The sequence below is a fragment of the Neomonachus schauinslandi genome, chromosome 4 (assembly GCF_002201575.2).
Source record: "Neomonachus schauinslandi chromosome 4, ASM220157v2, whole genome shotgun sequence".
Taxonomy (NCBI): domain Eukaryota; kingdom Metazoa; phylum Chordata; class Mammalia; order Carnivora; family Phocidae; genus Neomonachus; species Neomonachus schauinslandi.
Window position 1 is genome coordinate 40,691,792 of NC_058406.1, and position 24,121 is coordinate 40,715,912.

At 38.5% G+C, this 24,121-nt stretch overlaps 1 protein-coding gene and 1 pseudogene across 3 annotated transcripts in view; both read left to right on the forward strand.

Annotated features, from left to right (window-relative positions):
* Positions 1-21,427, forward strand: part of BTF3L4 (basic transcription factor 3 like 4) — a 30,107-nt gene extending 8,680 nt beyond the window's left edge. For all 3 annotated transcript variants that reach the window (XM_021684310.1, XM_021684309.1, XM_044914513.1), the window contains 4 exons: positions 2,702-2,815; positions 16,714-16,915; positions 17,749-17,808; positions 18,568-21,427. In XM_021684310.1, the coding sequence (XP_021539985.1) occupies positions 2,702-2,815; positions 16,714-16,915; positions 17,749-17,808; positions 18,568-18,614 (423 nt within the window). In that variant the 3' untranslated portion in view covers positions 18,615-21,427. The remainder of the gene's footprint in view (positions 1-2,701; positions 2,816-16,713; positions 16,916-17,748; positions 17,809-18,567) is intronic.
* A 1,812-nt stretch (positions 21,428-23,239) lies between these two features.
* LOC110575046 lies at positions 23,240-23,557 on the forward strand (annotated as a pseudogene).
* Positions 23,558-24,121: the final 564 nt, after the last annotated feature.

The window sequence follows — 24,121 nt, forward strand, 5'->3', positions numbered from 1 at the left end:
GATTGATTTGAGAGAGAGAGAATGAGAGACAGAGAGCATGAGAGGGAGGAGGGTCAGAGGGAGAAGCAGACTCCCCGCTGAGCAGGGAGCCCGATGTGGGACTCGATCCCGGGACTCCAGGATCATGACCTGAGCCGAAGGCAGTCGCTTAACCAACTGAGCCACCCAGGTGCCCAAGATTTTCTTCTCTTGACACAGCTTAGCTTGGAAGAGAGACATGCTCACAGTTACACTTCAGAATAGTAAATGTTAAAATGAAGTATAAGGTGCTCTTGCCTAGGAGAGCAAGGAAGTCATTACTGAGCTGAGATTTGGAGAACAAATGAATTTATCAATAGGTAGAAAGGTGAGGGTAAGTGGGTAGAGTGAAAAGGGGATCGTCATTCTCACACATGCTAAGGCATGCTGTGATAGCATGGTGCTTAACGGAATGGCTTGCTTTAGTTTGGTACAGTTAAGAGTTTAGACTATGGGGCGCCTGGGTGGCTCAGTTGGTTAAGCGACTGCCTTCGGCTCAGGTCATGATCCTGGAGTCCCTGGATCGAGTCCCGCATCGGGCTCCCTGCTCAGCAGGGAGCCTGCTTCTCCCTCGGACCCTCCCCCCTCTCATGTGTTCTCTGTCTCTCTCATTCTCTCTGTCTCAAATAAATAAATAAAATCTTTAAAAAAAAAAAAAAAAAAGAGTTTAGACTATGTAATGGATAAAGAATGGTAGGAGATGAAACAACCAGGTAATTTGAGGTTGTATATGCCATACTAAGGAGTATAGGATTTTATCCTATAGGCAAGGGGCAACTATTGAAGGATTTTAAGAACAGTCATTTTAGAAAAGTAGGTGCTGGCAACATGGAAAATGGAATGAAATGGAAGTTTGGCATAGAGGAGAACAATTGAGAGGCTGCTGCTGAAGTATATGGAACACAAATTTAGGAGTTGGAATGACATAACTCATACGAAAAGGAAAAAGAAGAGTCTAGGATGACCCCCAGATTTCTGGTTTTAAAGACTAGGTATATGGTGGTACCACCAGCTATAAAACTTAGGAAATATAGGAAGAATAGTTTGATGGACTGATAAGCTTTTAGACATGTTGAATTTGAGGTACCTGAGGATCATTTCATTTGAGGCATACAGTAAGCAGTTGAGCTATCCCTGAGTCAGGAACACTTCACAGATAAATGACCATCTATGAAAGTAGTCACCCTTAATCCATCCTTCAGCAACTGGATTTTGTCACAACTTCTGCTGCTACTCACAGAAGTCTCTTCCACTCCCACCAGCATTGCTGACACTGAAGCCCATACCTACTCTCTATAAAGCTGATTCCCTGAGTACTGCAGGAATTACCCAGAGATGGAAACCTCTCTTCCTTTCCTCCTGCCAGGTCTCAGAAAGATTTAGCCCTCAAGACTTAGGCTTCTTTGGGTAATGTTTTATTTCTGCTTTAGGTTATATTTTTTTTAATTGGCCCAGGAATTTAATCCATTATTTTAAATAGTTTTTCAGTGGAAATATATATTTAGAGTTTCAAAGTAACCATTTAGAAATGAGCTATTTCTATCTCAGTGAATAGTATAATTGTCAAACTGTTTGCTCAGGCCAATATTCTAAGCATCATTCTAGATTCCTTTTTTCCTCGTTTCCCACGTCCAGTCCATCAGCATGTTGATTCTTCTGACAGTCTAAGCTCTCACCATCTCCACTGCCAGAACTCTTCCTCTCATCAAGACTACTGCAGTAGCTTCCTGATTGATCTCATTATAGTTCATTTTCCACAGCAGTGTCAGTCATCTGCAAAAATCATAAATGAGATCAAATCATTCCCATGCTTAAACCTTTGTATTGCAGCTAGAATAAAATCCAACTCCTGCCCATGGCATTCTAGGCTACGTGATTTGGCCCTTGCCTATCTTTCTGATTGCATTTTCCTCCTCCTTCCCCTTTGTTCACTCTGCCAAAACCATGACTGACCTGCTTTCTTTCTGTAGAAACAATAGGTTCACTCTTGTTTCATTCTGCTTGGATCACTCTTCCCCTAGATCTTCCTATGGGTCTCAGCTCATAATGTCACCTCTTCAGAGGGCCTTCCCTGAACATTCTAATAAAGTAGTGCTCTGCCCCCACCCAATAAATACTCTTAGTACTGTGTTGGGTTTTTTTTCCCTTAATACCCTTATCCCATTTGAAAGGATCTAATTTGTTTATATATTTATTGACTTTTCCATCCCGCTATAATGTATGCTCCTTGAACTAAGAACTTGATTTTTTTCATTCCTAGATTCTAGGAATGTAGAACACTCAGCTGTAGGCATTTGATTCTTAATTATGTCAGAATCTTCAATGTTTCAGAATATCTTTAGATTTAACTTTATTGTCAGGGAATGGTAGGTATTGTAAAAAGCATTCCTTGTAATGTTTGGAAGTTGTTATAAAACACAATTGTTTTTTAATTAGAAAAGTTTTAAAATATAATATATTGAAATGATAAATGGATATTGGAAAAAATAAGAACTGACTAGAACTGGCCCTCAGAAATTTGGGTTAGGCTGACAATCACAACTCTGAGCAGTCTTCTTAGTCATTACTATTAAGTCAGCGATTTCTTATGTGGTTTTTAATTAGAGTATTGTGAGTAGGAAGACATGTGACTGCAGTTGCCAGATGCTAGGCATCCTAACACTTCTGTTTGGTTATTTTTCAGGGTACAGCTCGCAGAAAGAAGAAGGTGGTACATAGAACAGCTACGGCTGATGACAAAAAACTTCAGAGTTCTCTAAAAAAACTGGCTGTGAATAATATAGCTGGTATTGAAGAGGTATGATCATTTTATAAATTGTTAAATTATGTGGACAAATAGCACATTCACAAATAATTACACTTTTCAAATGTAAAATATCAGCTTAGAAGAATCAGATATTGTCAGTCACGTGTCTTTGAAGGACTAGTTGTTGAATTTGCTTATTGTATAGAAATGGATGATTGTAAAAAAATGTTTTTAGTTGACAGATAAGGAATTCATCATACTTTTTTTTTTTTTTTTTTTTTTAAGATTTTATTTATTTGAGACAGAGAGAATGAGAGAGACAGAGAGCACATGAGAGGGGGGAGGGTCCGAGGGAGAAGCAGGCTCCCTGCCGAGCAGGGAGCCCGATGCGGGACTCGATCCAGGGACTCCAGGATCATGACCTGAGCCGAAGGCAGTCGCTTAACCAACTGAGCCACCCAGGCGCCCTCATCATACTTTTCTGACTCAAAATATTTGGCATATGTGACAAAATTATGGAACTGCTCTTGAATTTTCATGCAAAATAAGATATTTTTTTCTAATAACATAGAAATAAAGAAACTCCAAGATTTCTTCAAATAAGGTGGATTTTTTTTCCCCTTTCTACTCAGCAGTATCTCTTTATTACCTCAGCCAAGAAGCTCTAGCAATAGCTTTACTTGGATTGGTTTTCTTATTAGACCTTTTCCAGAAATTATTGGTTAAATTTTTTAAATCATCTTATTATATTTTGGTGATACTGCTTTTCTCAAATATGAAGCCAAAGACTGATGTTATTTCAAAAGATACTCAAGAAAAATGATAACATCAGCTATTTATGATCTGTTACCATCTAGATTCACTTCTACCTAATAATTCCATTTCTAATAGTAACCAATGTTTAAATTTTCACTACTATAAATTAAATTGAATGTTTAAGTTAAATTGTATTTAATGATATCATTACTATGTGTGGTACCACCTCACGATTTTTAACAGATCATTAATGCATATGTGCTATAAAACAGATCAGAAATAATGTGAAGGCAAGGATCACTAATGAATAGCAGAGTACCAAAGAAAAGGCAGTGAAATGGCTACATGTTCCTTCTACTGTGCATATATGAATAAATATTAACACATCATTTTAATCTGCTTTGTACTTTCAAAATTAGTATACTGATAAAATAGAAAATGTAAGACACATGTATCTTTTCTTCCTTTTAGCTTGATGTGCCTGTGCATTCTTACTCTGATAAAGGTTAGAACTTCAGGGCGCCTGGGTGGCTCAGTTGGTTAAGCGACTGCCTTCAGCTCAGGTCATGATCCTAGAGTCCTGGGATCGAGTCCCGCATCGGGCTCCCTGCTCAGCAGGGAGTCTGCTTCTCCCTCTCACCCTCCCCCCTCTCATGTGCGCTCTCTCTCTCTCTCTCTCAAATAAAATCTTTAAAAAAAAAAAAAAGATTAGAACTTCATTTGCAAGTCTTGAAATTAAACATTTTATATGCATTTTTTTCTTTTGAGCTATTGAAAGCTTTTATATATTTTTATTGACCTAAAATAATTCTCAGAGAGATCATTCTCTTTATCTGGAGTATATATGAGGGAAAAAAATCTAAACCTCTCTTAAAAAAATCCAAAGCTTTGGGGTGTCTGGGTGGCTCAGACGGTTAAGTGTCTGCCTTCGGCTCAGGTCATGATCCCAGGGTCCTGAGATCGAGCCTGGCATCGGGCTCCCTGCTCAGTGGGGAGCCTGCTTCTCCGACTCCCTCTCCCTCTGCCTGCCTCTCCCCCTGCCTGCCTCTCCCCCTGCTTGTACTCTCTCTCTGTCAAATAAAAAATAAAAAAACTTAAAAAAAAAAAAAAATCCAAAGCTTGGTTTAAAAAAAAAAGTAGTAATAATGGACAATAACTCTGATAATGTTAAACCTAAACAACTTATAAGTGTTCTGGCAATCTTCTTTTTTTTTTTTTTTAATATGTATTTTTTTTATTTATTCATTTGAGACACAGAGATACAGAGAGAGAGAGCATGAGCAGGGAGAGAGGCAGAGGGAGAAGGAGAAGCAGGCTCCCCGCTGAGCCAGGAGCCCGATGTGGGGCTTGATCCCAGGACCCTGGGATCATGACTTGAGCCGAAGGCAGACGCTTAACCATCTGAGCCACCCAGGCGCCCTTGTTCTGGCAATCTTCTATCTTTGCATACATTTCTCTCTCTGACTCCCCCCCCCCCCCCCCCCCCCCCCACCGCCCTGCCACCTCAGCACTATTGACATTTTGAACCAGCTAGTTCTTTATTGTGGGAACTGTCCTGTGTATTATAGGATGTTTAAGCAGCTTCCCTGACCTCTACCCACTAGATACCAGTAGCCCCACTTACCCCCCCGCCCAGTTATGACAACCAAAATGTCCTCAGACTTTGTCACATGCCCCCTAGGGGACAAAGTCACCCTTGGTTGAAAAACACCCTTTAGAGAGAGGAAAAGATTCTATTTATACCTCCTTGAAGTATAGATTTAACTATGTAATATCTCCAAGGGCATGGTTTTCTAAATGTTTTTGTTCAGATTTGGGACACTTTATGGTTCTTATAATTAATAAAACTTTTTGTGGTCAGATAGCATTAATTTTATAAATGTTTTATAATAAAATAAAGAAACCAATCAGTTAACAGTCTTTGATCTTTTCAGAATACAGCCAAACGTGTTAACAATGCAGTGCTGAGGTGAAGATATTTTTGTAGTTAAAATTGTTCTAATAAAGTAATGATAGTCAAAACTTAGTGGACATCTACTGTGTGCCAAGCATTTTGCCAAGGACTTGCTAGATAGTAGTTTATAAGTTATTATTCACAGTCTCTGTCCTTTGGAGCTTACAGTCTAGTAGGGAAACTAATTAGATAAGAGACAAATATGTATTATCCCATTTCAGGGGGATAACTCTCTTTGAGTCAGTTGTTGTTACTGGTTGCAGAGAAGAAAGCTGAGACAGAATTAGGTACCTGCCCAAGATCACTTAGCTAGTAAGTGCTGGATTCTGAGTGTTAAAACCAGAGTTCGTTCTGTTCATCAATTTATCCTGCTTTTGGTCTTTTCAGTTGCACTTTCTTATATCCTCTCTTGACCTTTTCCTCTCCTCCTGCTCCCCCGCTTATCCCTCAACACCCCACCAAAAGAAAGAAAGAATCTGCCTTATACCTTGTATTATTGAACACCTACCATGCAGAATGCATTAGTTACACTATTACATATAAAAAAAAATCCCTGTAAGTATTTCCGAGGACATTGATGTTTCTCTTTTTTCAGGTCTTAATGCAGGCATTATTTCTCCCAGAAACCTTCCTGGTAGCACACTTACACATTTGTGTAAAGAAAGGTCAGATGCCTTTCCTATATGCCTTCATAATGCCCTGTATTTACTTTTATTACAGCATTTATTAAACTGTGATGTGAATTCCTTTTTGTTGCTACTACTGATGGCAGTTCTAACTTTTTGAGGAGTCATAGCTCCAAAACATTGCACAGAAAATTAATGCTACAAGGGCGCCTGGATGGCCCAGTCGGTTAAACGTCTGACTTCGGCCCCTGGCTCGTGATCTCAGAGTCCTGGGATCATGCTCAGTGAGGAGTCTGCTTGCCCCTCCCCCTGCTCCTTCCCCCCCCCCCCCAAAAAAAAATCTTTAAAAAAAAAAAAAAAGGAAAGAAATTAGTGCTACATAATAAGCACATACACACTCTCATTGCACCCAACCCTGGGTGATGTCTTCCAGCCCTCACAGACTATACAGAGAAAATATACATAAAGATAATTAACAATGCAAGGTAACAGCTGTAAAATTTCTGAATATTTGAAGCTAAGATGGGAAGTTTTACTTTTTTCCTTCTTTCCCTCTTTCTAAAATTGTTTTTTTGAGAGCTCTAAGATATTTGTACTTTATGTAACACTTTGCAGATTTTGTGTAGGAATATCTAGTATACTATATATAACCTGGCTTGCCTCAAACATTATGTTTGTGTTACTAAGTTTAAAGTAGAGTTTTTTTCAAAAATTTTTTAAAGAAAATGACACACACTTGGTTTAAAAACAGCTCTTTGGAAGGAGAAAAGAAACTACTGCATTAAATGTAAACATGAAAACATATGTACAGAAGTTTTCAGAACTAAGATGTGAAAAAATATATCTTAGAATAGAAGAAACACATTAATTATAATTTTGTTATTTTTTATTTGGAATGTTTGAAACCTGTTTCAAAGTGCTGAACTCTGGGGCACCTGGCTGGCTCCATCAGTAGAGCAGGGGACTCTTGATCTTGGGTTATGAGTTCGAGCCCCACATTGGGTATGGAGTTTACTTAAAAAAAAAAAAGTCCTGACCTTTAAGGAACGTACTATCTTTCTGTTTTTCAGGAATTTAAGAAAAGCAGATAAAACCTTTCAAAAAGAGAAGACACCATTGCCATTGTTGTAAAACAAAAAATAATATTACAATGTTTTCCGTACTTAGACCTTCAAAACATCAAACAAGTAGAAAGTACTCAGTTTGGTGGGTGGGGAACAGGGAGATTAGTGGTGGCTTCCAAAAATTCACGGAATGTACTTCTGCCAAGAAAAGTTCTAATCTTACTTTCTAAGCTATTGGTATTGGTGATTTTTTTCTCCCTCCCAAAGCTTAATTTATATCCTCTTTAGAAACTTTAAAAACTGAAGGACTGTTTTGATTAGGTCAAGCTTCTCTGTTCTTTTATGTATTCATTAGTTTGTTGATTTGGTGTAATAAATTAATCATAGATTTCTTTCACATGTTACCAAAGACAGAGAAATCCAACGCTGTCAAAAAGTAGGGATATGGGAGTGTCAGAGACTGTTTCATACAAAAGCCTAGGTTTTAGGAGGTCATTCCTAGGCAGATGCCAAGAGATTTATAATCCAGAACTAAGTTTCTAAAAATGTTTTATATTCTATGACATTTGAAGGTATTTGGGTGAGCTTATTTGGTAATCTAGTTGAATATAGTGACTATGCTGTCACCTGTTTTTACCTGATAACATAAATCTGTCAACAATGGGATCTGTTCCATTTCCCAGAAATGATTGATTTTATCAGATTTATTTGGTAGTAAATGTCATCAAATATCTGAATCTCTGATCCGGATGTCCTAGTTGCTTCATAGAGTTTTATATTCAGAGGACATCTTCTGTTGTAACTAGGATATAATTCTGCCTCTATTGAAACTTTTCCTTTATTTCCAGGCCTAATTAATTAATCAACCCTTTCTCTGTACTTCCACTGCCCTTAGCTTAAATTGCTCTGCCATAATACATTTATTAATGACAACCTCATATTGTGGGATATAAAGGTTACTTATTAACCAATTAGTCTTTTTTTCAGATTGTAAGAGTCTTGATAGCAGGGACCGTGTTTATTCATTTATAGTCTGTAGCATGCTGACTCCCATGATGAGTTTGTTTGGGGCCTATTAAGTTCTTAAGGGATACTGATTATTTGAGATGGAATTGTTCTCAAGAAGTTAGTCATTGGGGTGCCTGGCTGGCTCATTCAGTGGAGCATGAAACTCTCGATGTCAGGATTGTGAGTTCAAGCCCCATGTTGGGCATAGAGATTACTTATAAAAAAAAAGTTAGCCATAGGATGCTGGAGCTCAGGAAAACACTTAGGGCTGAGAATGTAAATATTGTAATTGTACACATAAATATTACTGTTTATATTTTCTTCTTCCTGGTTCTTACTTTTCCTGAACCACTTATACCAGAAGGAGGACCTTGGTTGACCCTTAACCACAATTCCTTCTTCCTCCATCCAGAGCCTCAGGTGCCAATGGGTGGACAGCTCTGAGTTCAGGGGAGTAAAAGGGAAACACCATGTCCCATTCACCTTATTCCATAGCAGCCTTACTTTAAGATCCCCGCTTTTTGGGTTTTTGTTTTATTTTTTACTATTTTTTTTATTGTGGTAAATATATGTAACGTAAAATTTGCCATTTTAACCATTTTTAAGTACAGTTCAATGGTATTATATTCACAGTGTTATGTAACCACAACCATTATCTATTTCCAAAATTTTTCTTTTTTTTTAAATTCTTTTAAGATTTTATGTATTTATTTGACAGAGCACAAACAGGGGGACTGGCAGGCAGAGGGGGAGGGGAGAAGCAGGCTCCCCGCTGAACAGAGAGCCTGATGATGGGCTCGATCCCAGGACCCTGGGATCATGACCTGAGCCAAAGGCAGACGCTTAACTGACTGAGACACCCAGGTGCCCCTATTTCCAAAGTTTTTTATCATCCCAAACCAAAACTCTATATCCATTAGGCAATAATTTTCCATCCCCTCTTCCCCAACCCCTGATAGCCTATAACCTACTTTTTGTCTCTGTGAATTTGCCTGTTGTAGATATATCGTGTAATACAATATTTGTCCTTCTGTGTCTAGCTTACTTCACTTAGCATAATGTTTTCAAGGTTCATCCATGTTTTAGCATGTATCAGAACTTCACTCCTTTTACAGCTGAATAATTTCCCATTGTATGGATAATACCACATTTATCCATTCATCTGTTGATGAACATTTTCTGTTTGTAAAATAGCTTCCCCCCTCCATATAAAAATATTTTGTCATTGTAGGGGCGCCTGGGTGGCTCAGTTGGTTGAGCATCTGACTCTTGGTTTCAGCTCAGGTCATGATCTCAGGGTGGTGGGATCAAAGCCCGTGTTGGGCTTAACACTCAGTGCAGAGTCTGCTTGAGATTCTTTCTTTCTCCCTTCCTGTCCCCCTCTGCTCCTTCCCCGCTCATGCACCTGCAGTCTCTCTCAAATAAACAAATATCTTTAAAATATATAGTTATTGTAGGAAGTTATGGGTATACAGAAGATATGAAGACGATACTAACATTTGATCATAATCCCCATTACCCAGAAATAACTACTTTTAGTTTTGTATTTCTTTCCCATCTTTATATGCATGTATTTTTAACATGTTTGAGATTATAGCTAGTTGCACAATTTGGATTTTTTTTTTTTTTCCCAAATAGCATTATATTATAAAAATTGTTTCATGGGGTGCCTGGGTGGCTCAGTCGTTAAGCATCTGCCTTCGGCTCAGGTCATGATCCCAGGGTCCTGGGGTTAAGCCCCGCATCAGGCTCCCTGCTCCATGGGAAGCCTGCTTCTCCCTCTCCCACTCCCCTTGCTTGTGTTCCCTCTCTGGCTGTCTTTCTCTCTGTCAAATAAATAAAAACCTTAAAAAAAAAAATTGTTTCATATCATTAAAAAACTCTTTTTTTTTTTTTTAAAGATTTTATGTATTTATTTGACAGAGAGAGATACAGTGAGAGAAGGAACACAAGCAGGCGGAATGGGAGAGGGAGAAGCAGGCCTCCTGCGGAGCAGGGAGCCCAACACAGGGCTCGATCCCAGGACCCTGGGATCATGACCTGAGCCAAAGGCAGACACTTAATGACTGAGCCACCCAGGCGCCCTAAAAAACTCTTCTTGGAGCACCTGGGTGGTGCATTCGGTTAAATGTCCAACTCTTGGTTTTGGCTCAGGTCATGATCTCAGTGTCATGAGATCGAGCCCCATGTGGGTCTCCACGCTCAGTGTGAAGTCTGGGATTCTCTCTCTCTCTCCCTCTGCCCCTCTTGCTCATGCTCTCTCGCTCTCTCTCTGTGTCTCTAAAATAAATAAATCTTAAAAAAAAAAAACCCTTCTCGGGGCGCCTGGGTGGCTCAGTTGGTTAAGCGACTGCCTTCGGCTCAGGTCATGATCCTGGAGTCCCTGGATCGAGTCCCGCGTCGGGCTCCCTGCTCGGCAGGGAGCCTGCTTCTCCCTCTGACCCTCCCCCCTCTCATGTACTCGCTCTCTCTCATTCTCTCTCTCTCAAATAAATAAAAATCTTGAAAAAAAAAAAACCCTTCTTAATCATCAGTGTAGATGTCTACATATATTCCAATAAATGGATATACCATAATTTAACATTTCTTAATTTATAATACTGCTTTGATAATAAAAGAATCACGTTTGATTTCAATATACATAATACGTATCTTTATCTCTGACTTCCTTCAGAGAGATTCTTGGAAATACAGTTAACTGGCTGAATGAGCATGAACATTTTAGAATTCTTCGTCCATGTTGCCAAATTGCTTTTCAAAAAGGTTGTGCCATTTTATACTATCTACAAGCATAGCTGTGGAGAATCCATCTCATCAGACTCTTGCCTCCAGAGCATAAGAGAAAATGATCCTAGCATTATCACAGTTTAATGACAGCTGTTAGCTTTAGCTCATATCAACAATGATAGGTTATGTTCATACTAGCCTTCAGAAATAAGCAGGTGCTGAGCTTAGAAGGACTGAATGTGAAAGATACCTATGGAAGTATGCGCCAAGGCCAGAATCTTCAAACTTTTACAGTCCGTTAGCCTCACAAAACTGCAGATGCTTGTGTGCCTTATTCTTTTTTTTATAGATTTTATTTATTTTTATTTGCTAGAGAGAGAGAGTGCATGCGCGTGGGAGAGAGAGAGAGAGCACAAGCAGAGGGAGCAGCAGGCAGAGGGAGAAGCAGGCTCCCTGCTGAGCAAGGAGCCCCATGCGGGACTTGAACCCAGGATCCAGGGATCATGACCTGAGCCGAAGGCAGCCACTTAACTGACTGAGCCACCCAGGCATCCCTTGTGTGCCTTTTTTTTTTTTTTTTTTTAAAGATTTTATTTATTTGGCAGAGCAAGAGAGCACAAGCAGGGGGAACAGTAGAGGGAGAGGGAGAAGCAGGCTCCCCACCAAGCAGGGAACCCGATGCGGGGCTCAATCCCAGAACCCTGGGATCGTGACCCGAGCCGAAGGCAGACGCTTAACTATCTGAGCCACCCAGACGCCCCTATGTGCCTTATTCTTAAAATGTCTATTATTTCACCCATTAAGATATAGGAGTAAGGCAATAAAAGATGAATTGCCTGATAAACATTTGAATGCCATTACAGGGGCGGCTGGCTGGCTCGGTTGGTAGAGCATGACTCTTGATCTCGGGGTTGTGAGTTCAAGCCCCACGTTGGGTGTGGAGATTATTTAAAAATACAGTCTTTTAAAAATAAATAGATAAATAAATGCCACTACATGCAGGAAGGAGTAGCAGTAAAACTTGATTTTTAAGACAACTGTCAATTCTCAGATCTGCAGCCACCCTGCCTATGGGGACTTGGATACAAAAAAATCACATGGATGAATTTAAACTTCCTCTCTGAACTGAGAGGGCAGTTATCAGCAAGAGCTGTAGAATCAGTGGTAACTTGGTGAGCCTCCTAGAGCCATAAAAACTTACTGCTGTGTAGAACTAAAGCAAGCATCAGCTTTACAAATAGAAGGTTCCTGTGATTAATACATGTGCCCTACTCAGAGATCAGCGAAGGCAGGAGTTGTAAGGTTTTGATAACAGCATAATGGGGCCACCTAGCTGTTGCCAAGAATGACTTAAAATGCCCCTGAATGCTGTAGGGCATTCTGGCTGATTCTGAAAAGTCAGAACAGTAGGAAAAGCCAAGCCTAAAATATAGCTCAGGAGGTTCTGGGCATCTTCATTAAGAGCACTACTGGAGCTATTTCTAAAACTTGAGATGACCCTTTAGCATTTGGGGAGTTGAAGTCTGACAGCATCCAAGATTTTAAAATAAATTATATTTGAGGTGTCCATTCATTTGGCAAATTTGAGTGACTATTATGTACTGGACACTTGGGGGCGTACTGTGTCTAGTAAGGCGTGGTCTCTGATCAGAAGGTGTTCACCTTCTATAAAGTCAAAGATTTGCAAACACAATTATACTACAAGACAATTCTATATAGTTGCAATATCCATGAAGTGCAGAAAGTGCATAAACAATCCTAAATCTTCACAAAGAAGCATCTGATCCAAGTCTTGGATAAATGGGAATTTGCAAGATGGAGAAGCAGAAAAAGGTTCTTCTAAACAGTGAGAACAGCATATGTAAATGTTCTAGGCATGAGAGACAATATTTTTTGATAACTACAAAACATGTCAGTATTATCCGAGCAAAAAATAAGAGCAAGGGCATCTGGTGGTGTGGACTGGGGTCTAAAAAATGCTACTTCCTCCATGACACAAGTAGCATTCTTTACCTTCAGCTACCTGTTAAAGTTGAAAAAGCATTTTGATATAAAGGAGTTTGATTGGAAAAGGACCTGAGCTGGTACAGTAGCTAGTTTAATAGTCTTTGTTTCCTTGTCTGCTCCTTATTTTTATACTATATATAGATCTACTTATATTGACCACACAGCAGTAAAATCACTAGAAAAAGTGAAGTCTCCATATGAAATGCATACAATTTGCTTTGTGAATTTAACATGTTCCTTATCCCTTCTTTTGGTGGGGAAGTGTCTAACTGATCTTGCTCAGCCCAACAATTCATCCTTTGATAATCTCTAATATAGCTTGCATCTAGGAGCCTTATGTAACCATGTTATTTGCTCAGTAGAGAGGAAGGAATGGTAGCTAGAAATAAAATATTCTAGCCTTTAACTTCTAATACTTCATTCTCTATTCTAAAATGAACTAAACTCTCCACCCCTATCTGGACCTTTCTATTCACAAAGCTACATCTTTTGTGCAACCCTATTTAAAACAACCATTTATAAATTTATTTCTATTTCACAGCCTAAGATGGGATTCATCCTGCTTTTCACACTAAACTCAACATATTTTAAACTACAAAGACCTTTATCAGGTTGTAAAATATGACCTAACATTTAGCCTTTGGTAAAGAAGCTTAAACAGAGGAAAATTCAAGATGGGGGTGCGGGGGGGGGCTGTATTAGCTTCTTACTTGTTTTGTATATATATTATCCATATATCTTGGATATCCATATATCTATGGATATATATATATATCCATATATTCTCCATTTAGCCTATGTTCTGAGATAAATAATTCTCTGGCGAGCTTTCACAGGGCCACAGAATTGAATTTTTATAGGCAAATAAACATTTTTAAGAATGGGGATGACAGGGCGCCTGGGTGGCTCAGTCGTTAAGCGTCTGCCTTCGGCTCAGGTCATGATCCCGGGGTCCCGGGATCGAGTCCCACATCGGGCTCCCTGCTCGGCGGGAGGCCTGCTTCTCCCTTTCCCACTCCCCCTACTTGTGTTCCTGCTCTCGCTGTCTGTCTCTGTCAAATAAATAAAATCTTAAAAAAAAAAAAAAAGAATGGGAATGACAGGGCGCCTGGGTGGCTCAATTGTTTAAGCGACTGCCTTCAGCTCAGGTCATGATCCTGGAGTCCTGGGATCGAGTTCCGCATCGGGCTCCCTGCTCAGCGGGGAGTCTGCTTCTCCCTCTGACTCTCCCCTCCTCATGCTCTATCACTATATCCCTCAATAAATAAATTAAAATCTTAAAATTAAAAAAAAAAGAATGGGAATGACATCATAGGAAGGAAACTAAATGGAATGTTGGGGACCCATGTTCAAGGACTAACTATTTGTCCTTGGATATGTTGCTTAACCAAGAGCTCTTGTCTTTAGTATTTATTTCTCTAAAAGGGATTTGAACTAGAAAACCTCCAAGTTCAACAAATATATGGCCTGACTTTGGGACCAATATTGATTTCACATCTCTTGTGACTTTAACATTTGTAAATAATAATATCTCAAATACTAATATTTCAGACTCTTTTCATGCCTGGACATATTACAGAGATTTGGTCTTGATTTAGAATATAGAGTCCTACCATATCTTTATTCTTTTCCCATACTAGAATTATGTGACTCTAGGATAGATACAGAACAGCATTCCATTCCATATCCACTATGCCACCTCCTTCTCAAGTCATTCCTCTTCCAAATTTTCGGCCACTTTACTGTTAAACTTTTCTACCTAAGCTATAATTCTCTTCAGAACTGTATAATTTATCTTTTTCTAAAGTCAATATAAATTGTTTTTAACTCACAATGGTATTTGTTTAGAACAGCTGGATTGAATGCTTACTGTGTGTAATGTGTGTAATAGAACCTTAATTGCAATACTGATACAGGGAACGGTATAGAATTCAGAGAGTGATTTTTGTCAGAGAAAATTTGGAAATTATTTGTAGATCTTAGTTACAATTTTCCAGGGGATTTGCCTTTATTTTCTCTGTGTTCCAGGTCTTGCCTGAAATTTAGAAGCCCCTTTGTTCCCCTTCCTTTCTGGTGCTATCAGTGGTGGTGATCACTGGGAAGAAAAGCCCACTTCCACTGACCATGGAGAACACTCAGCATCTCTGCTTGATTGTGACAAGGGCAGTTTTTGGATGGATCATGAAATGCTTCTAAAGTAGCCAAGAGTTAATTTTCCTTTTTTATATAATAAGTATGTTACCATCAAGGTAACTTACCCAGTGGAATCAACTACTAGTGGAATCACATTATTTATACATGTAACTTATGCAAATTTAGCTTTACTAAAACACAATAAGAAAGTGCATGAGTGAGAGAGAAAAATAATACTTTAAATAGCGCATGTTTAACCTTCCTTTTCAGGCAGTGGATAAAATCAAATCTGAGGGGCACCTGGGTGGCTCAGTCGTTAAGCCTCTGCCTTCAGCTCAGGTCATGATTCCAGGGTCCTGGGATCGAGCCCCGCATCGGGCTCCCTGCTCCGTGGGAAGCCTGCTTCTCCCTCTCCCACTCCCCCTGCTTGTGTTCCCTCTCTTGCTCTCTCTCTGTCAAATAAATAAATAAAATCTTAAAAAAAAAATCAAATCTGAAACAGTCAATTCATGTGGGTGAAAGCTACCAAAAGAATGTGAGGATGATTTTATTTTTTTTTTTTTTTTTATTTATCTGAGACAGAGAGAATGAGAGAGACAGAGAGCACACGAGACGGGGGAGGGTCAGAGGGAGAAGCAGACTCCCCGCCGAGCAGGGAGCCCGATGCGGGACTCGATCCAGGGACTCCAGGATCATGACCTGAGCCGAAGGCAGTCGCTTAACCAACTGAGCCACCCAGGCGCCCTGTGAGGATGATTTTAAAGGTGATTGATAAAGCGTGTTCAAGTGGCCAGGCAAGTGGGTTGGAAAGCTTCTTTGACATTTACAAGGCTTATTGAAGGTTGTTGAGAAGCTATACTTAAAGAGTTAGAGGAACTGACAAAATCTTTTATAAAGAATGACATGAGGGCGCCTGGGTGGCTCAGTTGGTTAAGCGACTGCCTTCGGCTCAGGTCATGATCCTGGAGTCCCGGGATCGAGTCCCGCATCGGGCTCCCTGCTCGGCAGGGAGTCTGCTTCTCCCTCTGGCCCTCCTCCCTCTCATGCTCTCTGTCTCTCATTCTCTCTCTCTCAAATAAATAAATAAAATCTTAAAAAAAAAAAAAAAAGAATGACATGAGGAGAACAAATTGAAATTTTTGTAAATTTACTTAAGTGTTCAAAGGAGTGAAACATCTGGTTAAATTTCTGAGTGTTCTTTATGGATTTTCAGTGGTTATTTTTTACCATACACTATTACCCCTTTACAACTTGTTGCCTAAGTATGATGCTACCCCACCCACCAAATGTACCAATTTAGTTTGATAGTGTAAATTGGGTAAGACAATGGGTAATTTCATTAAGAAGCCAGTTCTTGGCTGATAATTCCATTATTTTTAAAATGTGGCATGAACTTCTTTCTCATAGTAGAAGTCTTTGAATTTAAAATCTAGATTCTATAATAAAATGACTGTTTCTTGACCATGCTAGTAATTTGTGCCATCTACACCATTTTACTTTGTTGCTGCTAGGGTCTTTTTCCACCCATATCTACAGCTTAGACAGTTACTACCTTGGGATTGTTCAAAATAATAAATAAATAAATAATAATAATTGGCTAAATTATTATTTAAACAGATACTGTTTTAGTTGTACCAAATATGTGAAGTACATTTTTCTTTTATGATCATACAGGTGAACATGATTAAAGATGATGGGACAGTTATTCATTTCAACAATCCCAAAGTCCAAGCTTCCCTTTCTGCTAACACCTTTGCAATTACTGGTCATGCAGAAGCCAAACCAATCACAGAAATGCTTCCTGGAATATTAAGTCAGCTTGGTGCTGACAGCTTAACAAGTCTTAGGAAGTTAGCTGAACAGTTCCCTCGGCAAGGTAGGTATTTCAGTTTAGTATCTTTCCTTCTCCACTGTAATCTAAAGAACCTAATGATTTAAAAGGTGTCCCATTTTATGCTGGAAGGATTTACTTGTATGTAAATTTTACTTTTAAAAATGTTGCTCATATGCTTCATAAATTTTTGAATTTGTTTCTTTAAAAACTGTGCAATGTAGCATATACAATATATGGATACATTCTGGTAATAATAGAGTTGAGAGGTTAACTACCTAAAAGATCTACAGACCACATTTTACAGACAGTATTTGATATTCACTTCTGACTAATGACAAGAAGAAGATATTGTTATTAGAGAACTGTATTTTTGTTTAATATTGTTGATTGAACTATAGGCATGGTAACTGTAAGTTGTGAATTTCCACAATAGCCCTGGTTTCAAATGTGTCTTGTCACCCCTAAAAATCAAAGAGCCTTTTACATCAGTGCCCATACTACATAGCTGGGTACTTTCTTACACCAGAAGAGATGGAAAGTCTTGAATATTGATTTTTGATTTCAAGCATATGGAATTTGTAGAATAAATTAACTATAATGTCTTTTTATTCCAGCTCATCAGAATTACTTCATTTTCCAAATAAATTTTACCTTCACTGCCCATTGAAACTGCCAACTATATTTAGTATATACCTAATGAAGTTAAAGTGTTATTGATTTTAGTGTTAAGTAAAAAATATGGTATTAGATCAGACAATCTTTGGCTTTTTCTGAACAACTATATAAGATTTAGACAGGAGAAAAGAATGAACATTATAAGTGTTCTGTAAAGGCCTTTGTTCTCAAGAACTAATATTAAAATAAACGTTTTGTAGTGTTGGATAGCAAAGCACCAAAACCAGAAGACATTGATGAAGAGGATGATGATGTTCCAGGTAAGTGACATTTCCTTAGCTCTAAGATTTTTAGCAGCCTGTCTATCTCATTTAATTCATTGTATAATGACTTTTAATTTTTGTTGATGGTGAGTTCATGAATATAAATTGATTCACAATAATATGGATACAATGTAATGAAAAAGAATAAAAGTCCTCCCATTTAGAACTTAGAAATTGGGGCGCCTGGGTGGCTCAGTTGGTTAAGTGACTGCCTTTGGCTCAGGTCATGATCCTGGAGTCCCGGGATCGAGTCCCGCATCGGGCTCCCTGCTCGGCAGGGAGTCTGCTTCTCCCTCTGACCTTCCCCACCTCTCATGTGCTCTCTCTCTCTCACTCTCTCAAATAAATAAATAAATAAAATCTTTAAAAATAAAAAATTAAAAAAAAGAACTTAGAAATTGTCACACAAAGCTCTGCTGTCTGCATTTGTTAAATTAGAATCACTGTGATTTTAAATTTGCATGGTTATTGTTAAAACATTTCTGTGGGAATTGTGATTGACATATGAAAATGCTGTTCACCTTAGTTTGCACAGACAAAAAAAGACTAACATTTCCTTAGGATTACTGTTTTAAAAGCAGGTAAATGAAGCATTATTAGTGAAATGCCACTAGTTCATTTCTGCTTCTTGTCCTGTATGTTTTTAGGCAAATTCTAATAGCCACAATTTGGTTTTTATTAGGGTTAGAAGTTAGGAATTTAATTTACCTCTTTTTCTTTTTTTATATCTTTAACTCATTTACTTTTTTTTTCCAGATCTCGTAGAAAATTTTGATGAGGCATCAAAGAATGAAGCTAACTAAAAGTTTTTCTGGAGTTTGGAAGCTGGCATGGACTAGATTTAACAAATCAGCTATGTGGTTCCAAAGTTTTACAGACATGGAGAACATCAACTGTTACTAGTTCAGTAATATAAATATTTTGTATATTAATAATGCTGTTTGTTCAGCATTTTTCGGTCATTTGATTTTGCATTTTGCACTTCCTCCCAGGATCTATTCTTTCGGTCAAAATACGAAGTATTGGTGCAGTTTGAGGGTGTTTTGGTGTTTGATTCTCAGTTTTCTGTTTTGTTTTTTTTGTTGGGGTATTTTTGGTATGTGTATGTTTATGTATGTATGTGGGTATGTGTGTATACAGTGGAGAGCAAATTGGAAAACAGTTCTATTTATCCTCCTTCTTCCCCCAGTAGAAAATAAAACAAATCTTTACATTTGTTATTTTTAATTTTTTTCTAATAATGCACAGAATTAATGAAAAGTGAGTATCTTGGATTTCAGATCTGAGGAGATTTTACCCTTGGAAGTTTGGTTTTAATTTGCTTTGTTAACATATTTTTTATACATTTCTCTGGGTTTAAAATGTCTTGAGATATTTTGCCACCAGCTCTGTGTTGGCATAGGGGGTAGCGTATCTTTGGTGCATTTGCCTTAGATTCACTTACCTAGTCAGACCCAGAAGATTTTCTTCTAGCTTTCTTCCTAAATGCCTTTTTCCCTCTCCTCTTGGTCTCCCAGTGGCCTGGTCAGCCTTTGGTAATGCTCTTCCTCATCTTCTACCTAGCCTGAGAAGGATGTTCTCCATATAGAGTTAAGTGAGTGCCTAATCCCTCTTTTGGTAAGACATTTTTCCCTCATCTTGAGGAACAGCAGCTCCATCTTCAACTTTTTATTTCCCCCTTGACTCTATAGTTTGGTAGATTTCAAACTGGAATAGCTAGCATGTGTTTGCTAAATAATTTTATGCCAGCCTTATCCTGTATACTAGCTGTTCTTAATAGCAGGTGCAAAAATGCCTGTTTTCAGCAAGGTTAAAATTAGGAGTGTCCTTTTGAGTCAGAAAAAGATAGGCCATAGACTCATTCCCCAGCACAAATGGTCATTCTATGAAATGGTACTGGCTCCAGGAGGATTTCTTCAGTCACTCTCCTACTCTTGGTCTTGAACCTACCTCTGGATTGGATCTTACTGTTGTAGCTGCTCACAGCATCCTCCTGCATGCTTAGAGTAATGCTTTTGGGGGAACACTAGTAAAATACAGTATTTATTTTTTTCACCTCCTTTCAGAGGACTTGGAGGTAAGTTGCATTCATTAATTCAAGTTTCCCTCTTGCTGTCTGATGATAAAAGCTTGCATTTTGCTATATCAGCATTTGTTACAGCCAATATTTAAGGATAAGATTTAGAAAATCTATCATTTCCTGGCCCACCAGCAAACTAACTATGGCTTAACCTTGCAGCATATCTACTTTTGTTTCAAGCTAGATATCTTTATTTGATATCTAAAGTGCAAGACCAACAACATATCAAGAGATCTATAGACAAGAAGGCAAAGCTCTTCTATTTTTTTCATCCAGACACTTCAATTTATTTTATAAATTTGTTCGTTTTTCCTGCTGTTTTATATAATATATGAACTTAACTACAAAATAAAGTAACAGTAATAAAATAACAAAAGAGGAAAATATTTCCTCTTGTGCTTCTCTTATTATTGTCTACAGAATTTCCTTCTTTTGTATTTCCTCTCTACTCCCCAACCCCAGATGAATTTCAGCCCAGTCATTATTTGAAATAATGTTTCATCCATTGTTAGGTTAGTAGCTCTAAATGATCTACATAGTCCAGAATTCTTTTCCTCTGACTGTCCCTGATGGGCACATTGTGGGATCAGAGAGAGTTACGTAGACTTCCAAGTGATTAAGGACATATAAGAGATAGTATAGCAAATGAAAAAAGAGCACTCATCTGGAAGTCAGGATACTTGGATCCTAGTCCAGGCTTGGCATTTAACTATGTGACCTGGGCAGGTCACCTAACTACTCTGAAGTTCATCATCAGACAAGTAAGATGTTTCTAAAGCTTAATATTTTTTCTGCTCCTGTAGTTCGGTGAATCTCATTTCTGAAAATTCTCAAGGAACTGATTTTATATATTTTCAGAAATGCCTGTTTTTATCAAGACCCATAAAGCTTTTTTGTATGTATATACTCTACTCTTTTTCCTTTTTGATCACATTGTAACTACTCACCCAGAGGAGCTCTGGTCAGTACTTCCTTTTATCCTATGGACAACAACTCTTAATGGCTAGCTTCCTTTGGGTGCAATGAGCCAGTATTCTTTTTTGTTTTGTATTTTCATACCTTCCCCTTTCCTGGACAAAGCATATTGAGATCTTAATCCAAAGAAGTGTTCCTGCCTTCAGAGTGAGCAAGCATGGATAAGAGTATGGATGAAACTTTTGTAAATAGTGTTCTTGGCATAAATATTAATTACACAGCTTTTTAATATAAGGTAGTTACTAAATGTATACTTTCTACGAAGATCATGTATTTATTGCCAAGATAACTATAGAATAAACATTTTCTGGGAAAATTCACCTTAAAATTTGGGAATAATTCAAGAAATGTCTGTACAAAATCGATTCATGGTCTTAGTTTTTGTGATTAGTCCTTTCCATTCATGTGAAGGTCCTCATTTATCTGTCTTGGGGAGGCCCAAAGGAAATAGTTGGGACCCTATACTTGTTTTAATCTTACTCTTCCTATTAAGTAATGGTTTAAGAATTGGGACGCCTGGGTGGCTCTGTCGGTTGAGCGTCTGCCTTTGGCTCAGGTCATGATCCCAGGGGCCTGGGATCGAGTCCCGCGTCGGGTTCCTTGCTCAATGGGAGCCTGCTTCTCCCTCTGCCTGCCGCTCCCTCTGCTTGTGCTCTCTCTCTGACAAATAAAATCTTAAAAAAAAAAAAAAAGAATACATCGAGCACTTTGATTTGTTGTTAAGTAGTATTTATGGGATTCTATTAATTTAATATGCATACCAGGTTCCTGAGAAGACCCATATTGGGCTGTGTTTGATTTGCTTCTTTGTTGTAATTCAGTGTTTAACCTAACTATGCTATATGTCCATAAATGACATCATGATTAGACAGTATGGTATAGTAGGAAATGCACAGGTTTTTAGAGAGAGGTCTGCCGGAGTCCAGCTCCAGCCGGGGTGGGTCTCTCGTAGGAAAGGACGGCGTCGGCGAATGAGGAGACACAGACACAGGATCAGGTTGCAAGCATCTCCTCCTGACAGCCTCGGAGGAACTTTATTTATATGTTAAGATATTTTTGTTTTTCCAAATCTTAGATCATTTTCTGGATTATAGCCATAGCCTTCTTTCATTTTTCCTTTGTAATGATTAACATGACCTTTATTGATTTCTGCTTATTGGCTTTCACTAAAACTAAAAAACAGTACGCAAAGAGAAAGGTGCTAGACAGAGCGTGACCGTCTTGTTATTTTGTTCTATAGAAACTAAATCTTCGTGGAATTAGTTTCATTATGATTGCTTAGATAGGCGTAACTAAGATGAGTAGTCACTTTATCATGAAACCCCAGAAATATTCCCACAATTATAAAGATTGCCATAAACAAAATGAAGGAGAATAGCAGGAGCCAGCTGTGGGGTCTCCTGTTTTCAGGATCGTCCCCCATACTTGGACTTTGTCAAACAGCATGAGTAGCTTGGCTCGCGCCAGAGGTCAGTGTCATTACCTACCGTGCTGTAACCTTTCCAACATGGCTGCTGTAGTGCACAACTTCAGGGGCCATCATTCATATTTGTTGTGTTCCAGGGAGCACCATTTTCATAGAATACAGTGTGAATAGTGCCCCTGTAATAGTGCAGTGATGGCCTTGGTCTCTGAACCTATTTCCTCTTCTGTAAAATGGTGCCTGGAAAATGGTCAAATAGGGTTCCTTAGAACTCCTTAAATGGTTAACGTGAAGATGAAAGAGGATTCAAGTGTGTCATCTCCCAAGCCATGGCAGAAAGTTCACGGTTCTAGGCATAGCAAGGCTCTGTTCTACACTGCTACCCTCCAGTTCAACCTTTATTGCTCTGCCAGATAAGAGTTTGCCTGGATTATCATAGCCTCCCCATTGGTCTTGCTTATGAGTTACTCCCTTCAGTTCATTCTCTACACAGGAGACAAACTACCTAAATTTCATATCTGAGCATGTCACAGCCTTAAACATTTATCTCCAACATGCCATTCTGTTTCAAGCTTCCATTCCTTTGCACATATTTTTACTATGGTACAATATTAAGATTATTTAATTTTCTTTATGCTTTGCCCTCTAGATCATGAGCACCTTGAGGGCAGATGGGGTGTCATACATCTTTTATCTCCAACATATAGTATAGTAACCAACATGTAGTCTACTCATGATCATAACTAATACAGAGTGAATACTTAACTGTTGGATATAGAGTTATCTCATTGAACTCTCAAACAGTCCAGTGGGACAGATACTCTATCCTACTTTTTTTATTTTTACTTATTTTTTAAGTAAATTCTACACCTAACATGGGGCTTGAACTCATGATCCTGAGATCGAGAGTTGCATGCTCTACTTTCCGTGCCGATAGCACTCTTGCAAACATGGTGAACATTCCTAAAACCTGCCAAACTTTCTGCAAGAAGTGTGGCAAGCACCAACCACAAAGTGACACAGCACGAGAAAGGTAAAGATTCTCTTTATGCCCAGGGAAAGCGGCGTTTTATGACAGGAAGCAGAGTGGCTATGGTGGGCAGACTAAGCCAATTTTCCAGAAAAAGTCTAAAACTACAAAGAAGATTGTGCTGAGGCTTGAATGTGTTGAGCCCAACTGCAGATCTAAGAGGATGCTGGCTATTAAGAGATGCAAGCATTTTGAACTGGGAGGAGATAAGAAAAAGGGCCAAGTGATCCAGTTCTAAGCTTCATATTTTGTTATATTATGAAGACAATAAAATCTTGAGGTTATGTTAAAAAAAAAAAAAAAAGTTGCGTGCTCTACTAAATGAGCCAGACAAGCGCCCCCATCCTACTTTAAAGAGGAAGAAAAAATGGTTTAGGGAAGGTGCCAAAAGTTACACAACTGATTGGTGGGAGAACAAGGATTCCAATCTAGATCTATCAAATTCTAGAGTCTAAACACTAAACATCACCCCACACCATTCAACAAATGTTTACTGAAATAAAAATTATGTGGCCTACAGATAACCTCATATATACTCAAATATCACTCAACATTAGTCTGTAAGTCAAACCTATCTTAAGACTTATTTAAAAAGTAAGTTTGAAGCTTTTTTAAAGTAGGATTTGTAATTTTTTGTATATTCAGGAATTGACTTTTATAAACTTAGATATATTGCATACCTGGGATAGGATCCTTAGTTGGAAGTGTTTGGGCAAAAACTCTTAGGTTGCATATGTTGATCTCTTTGACACTGGTGTTTCTTCTGAAAATTTTGCCACCTTTTAGGCATACCTTGTCAAAA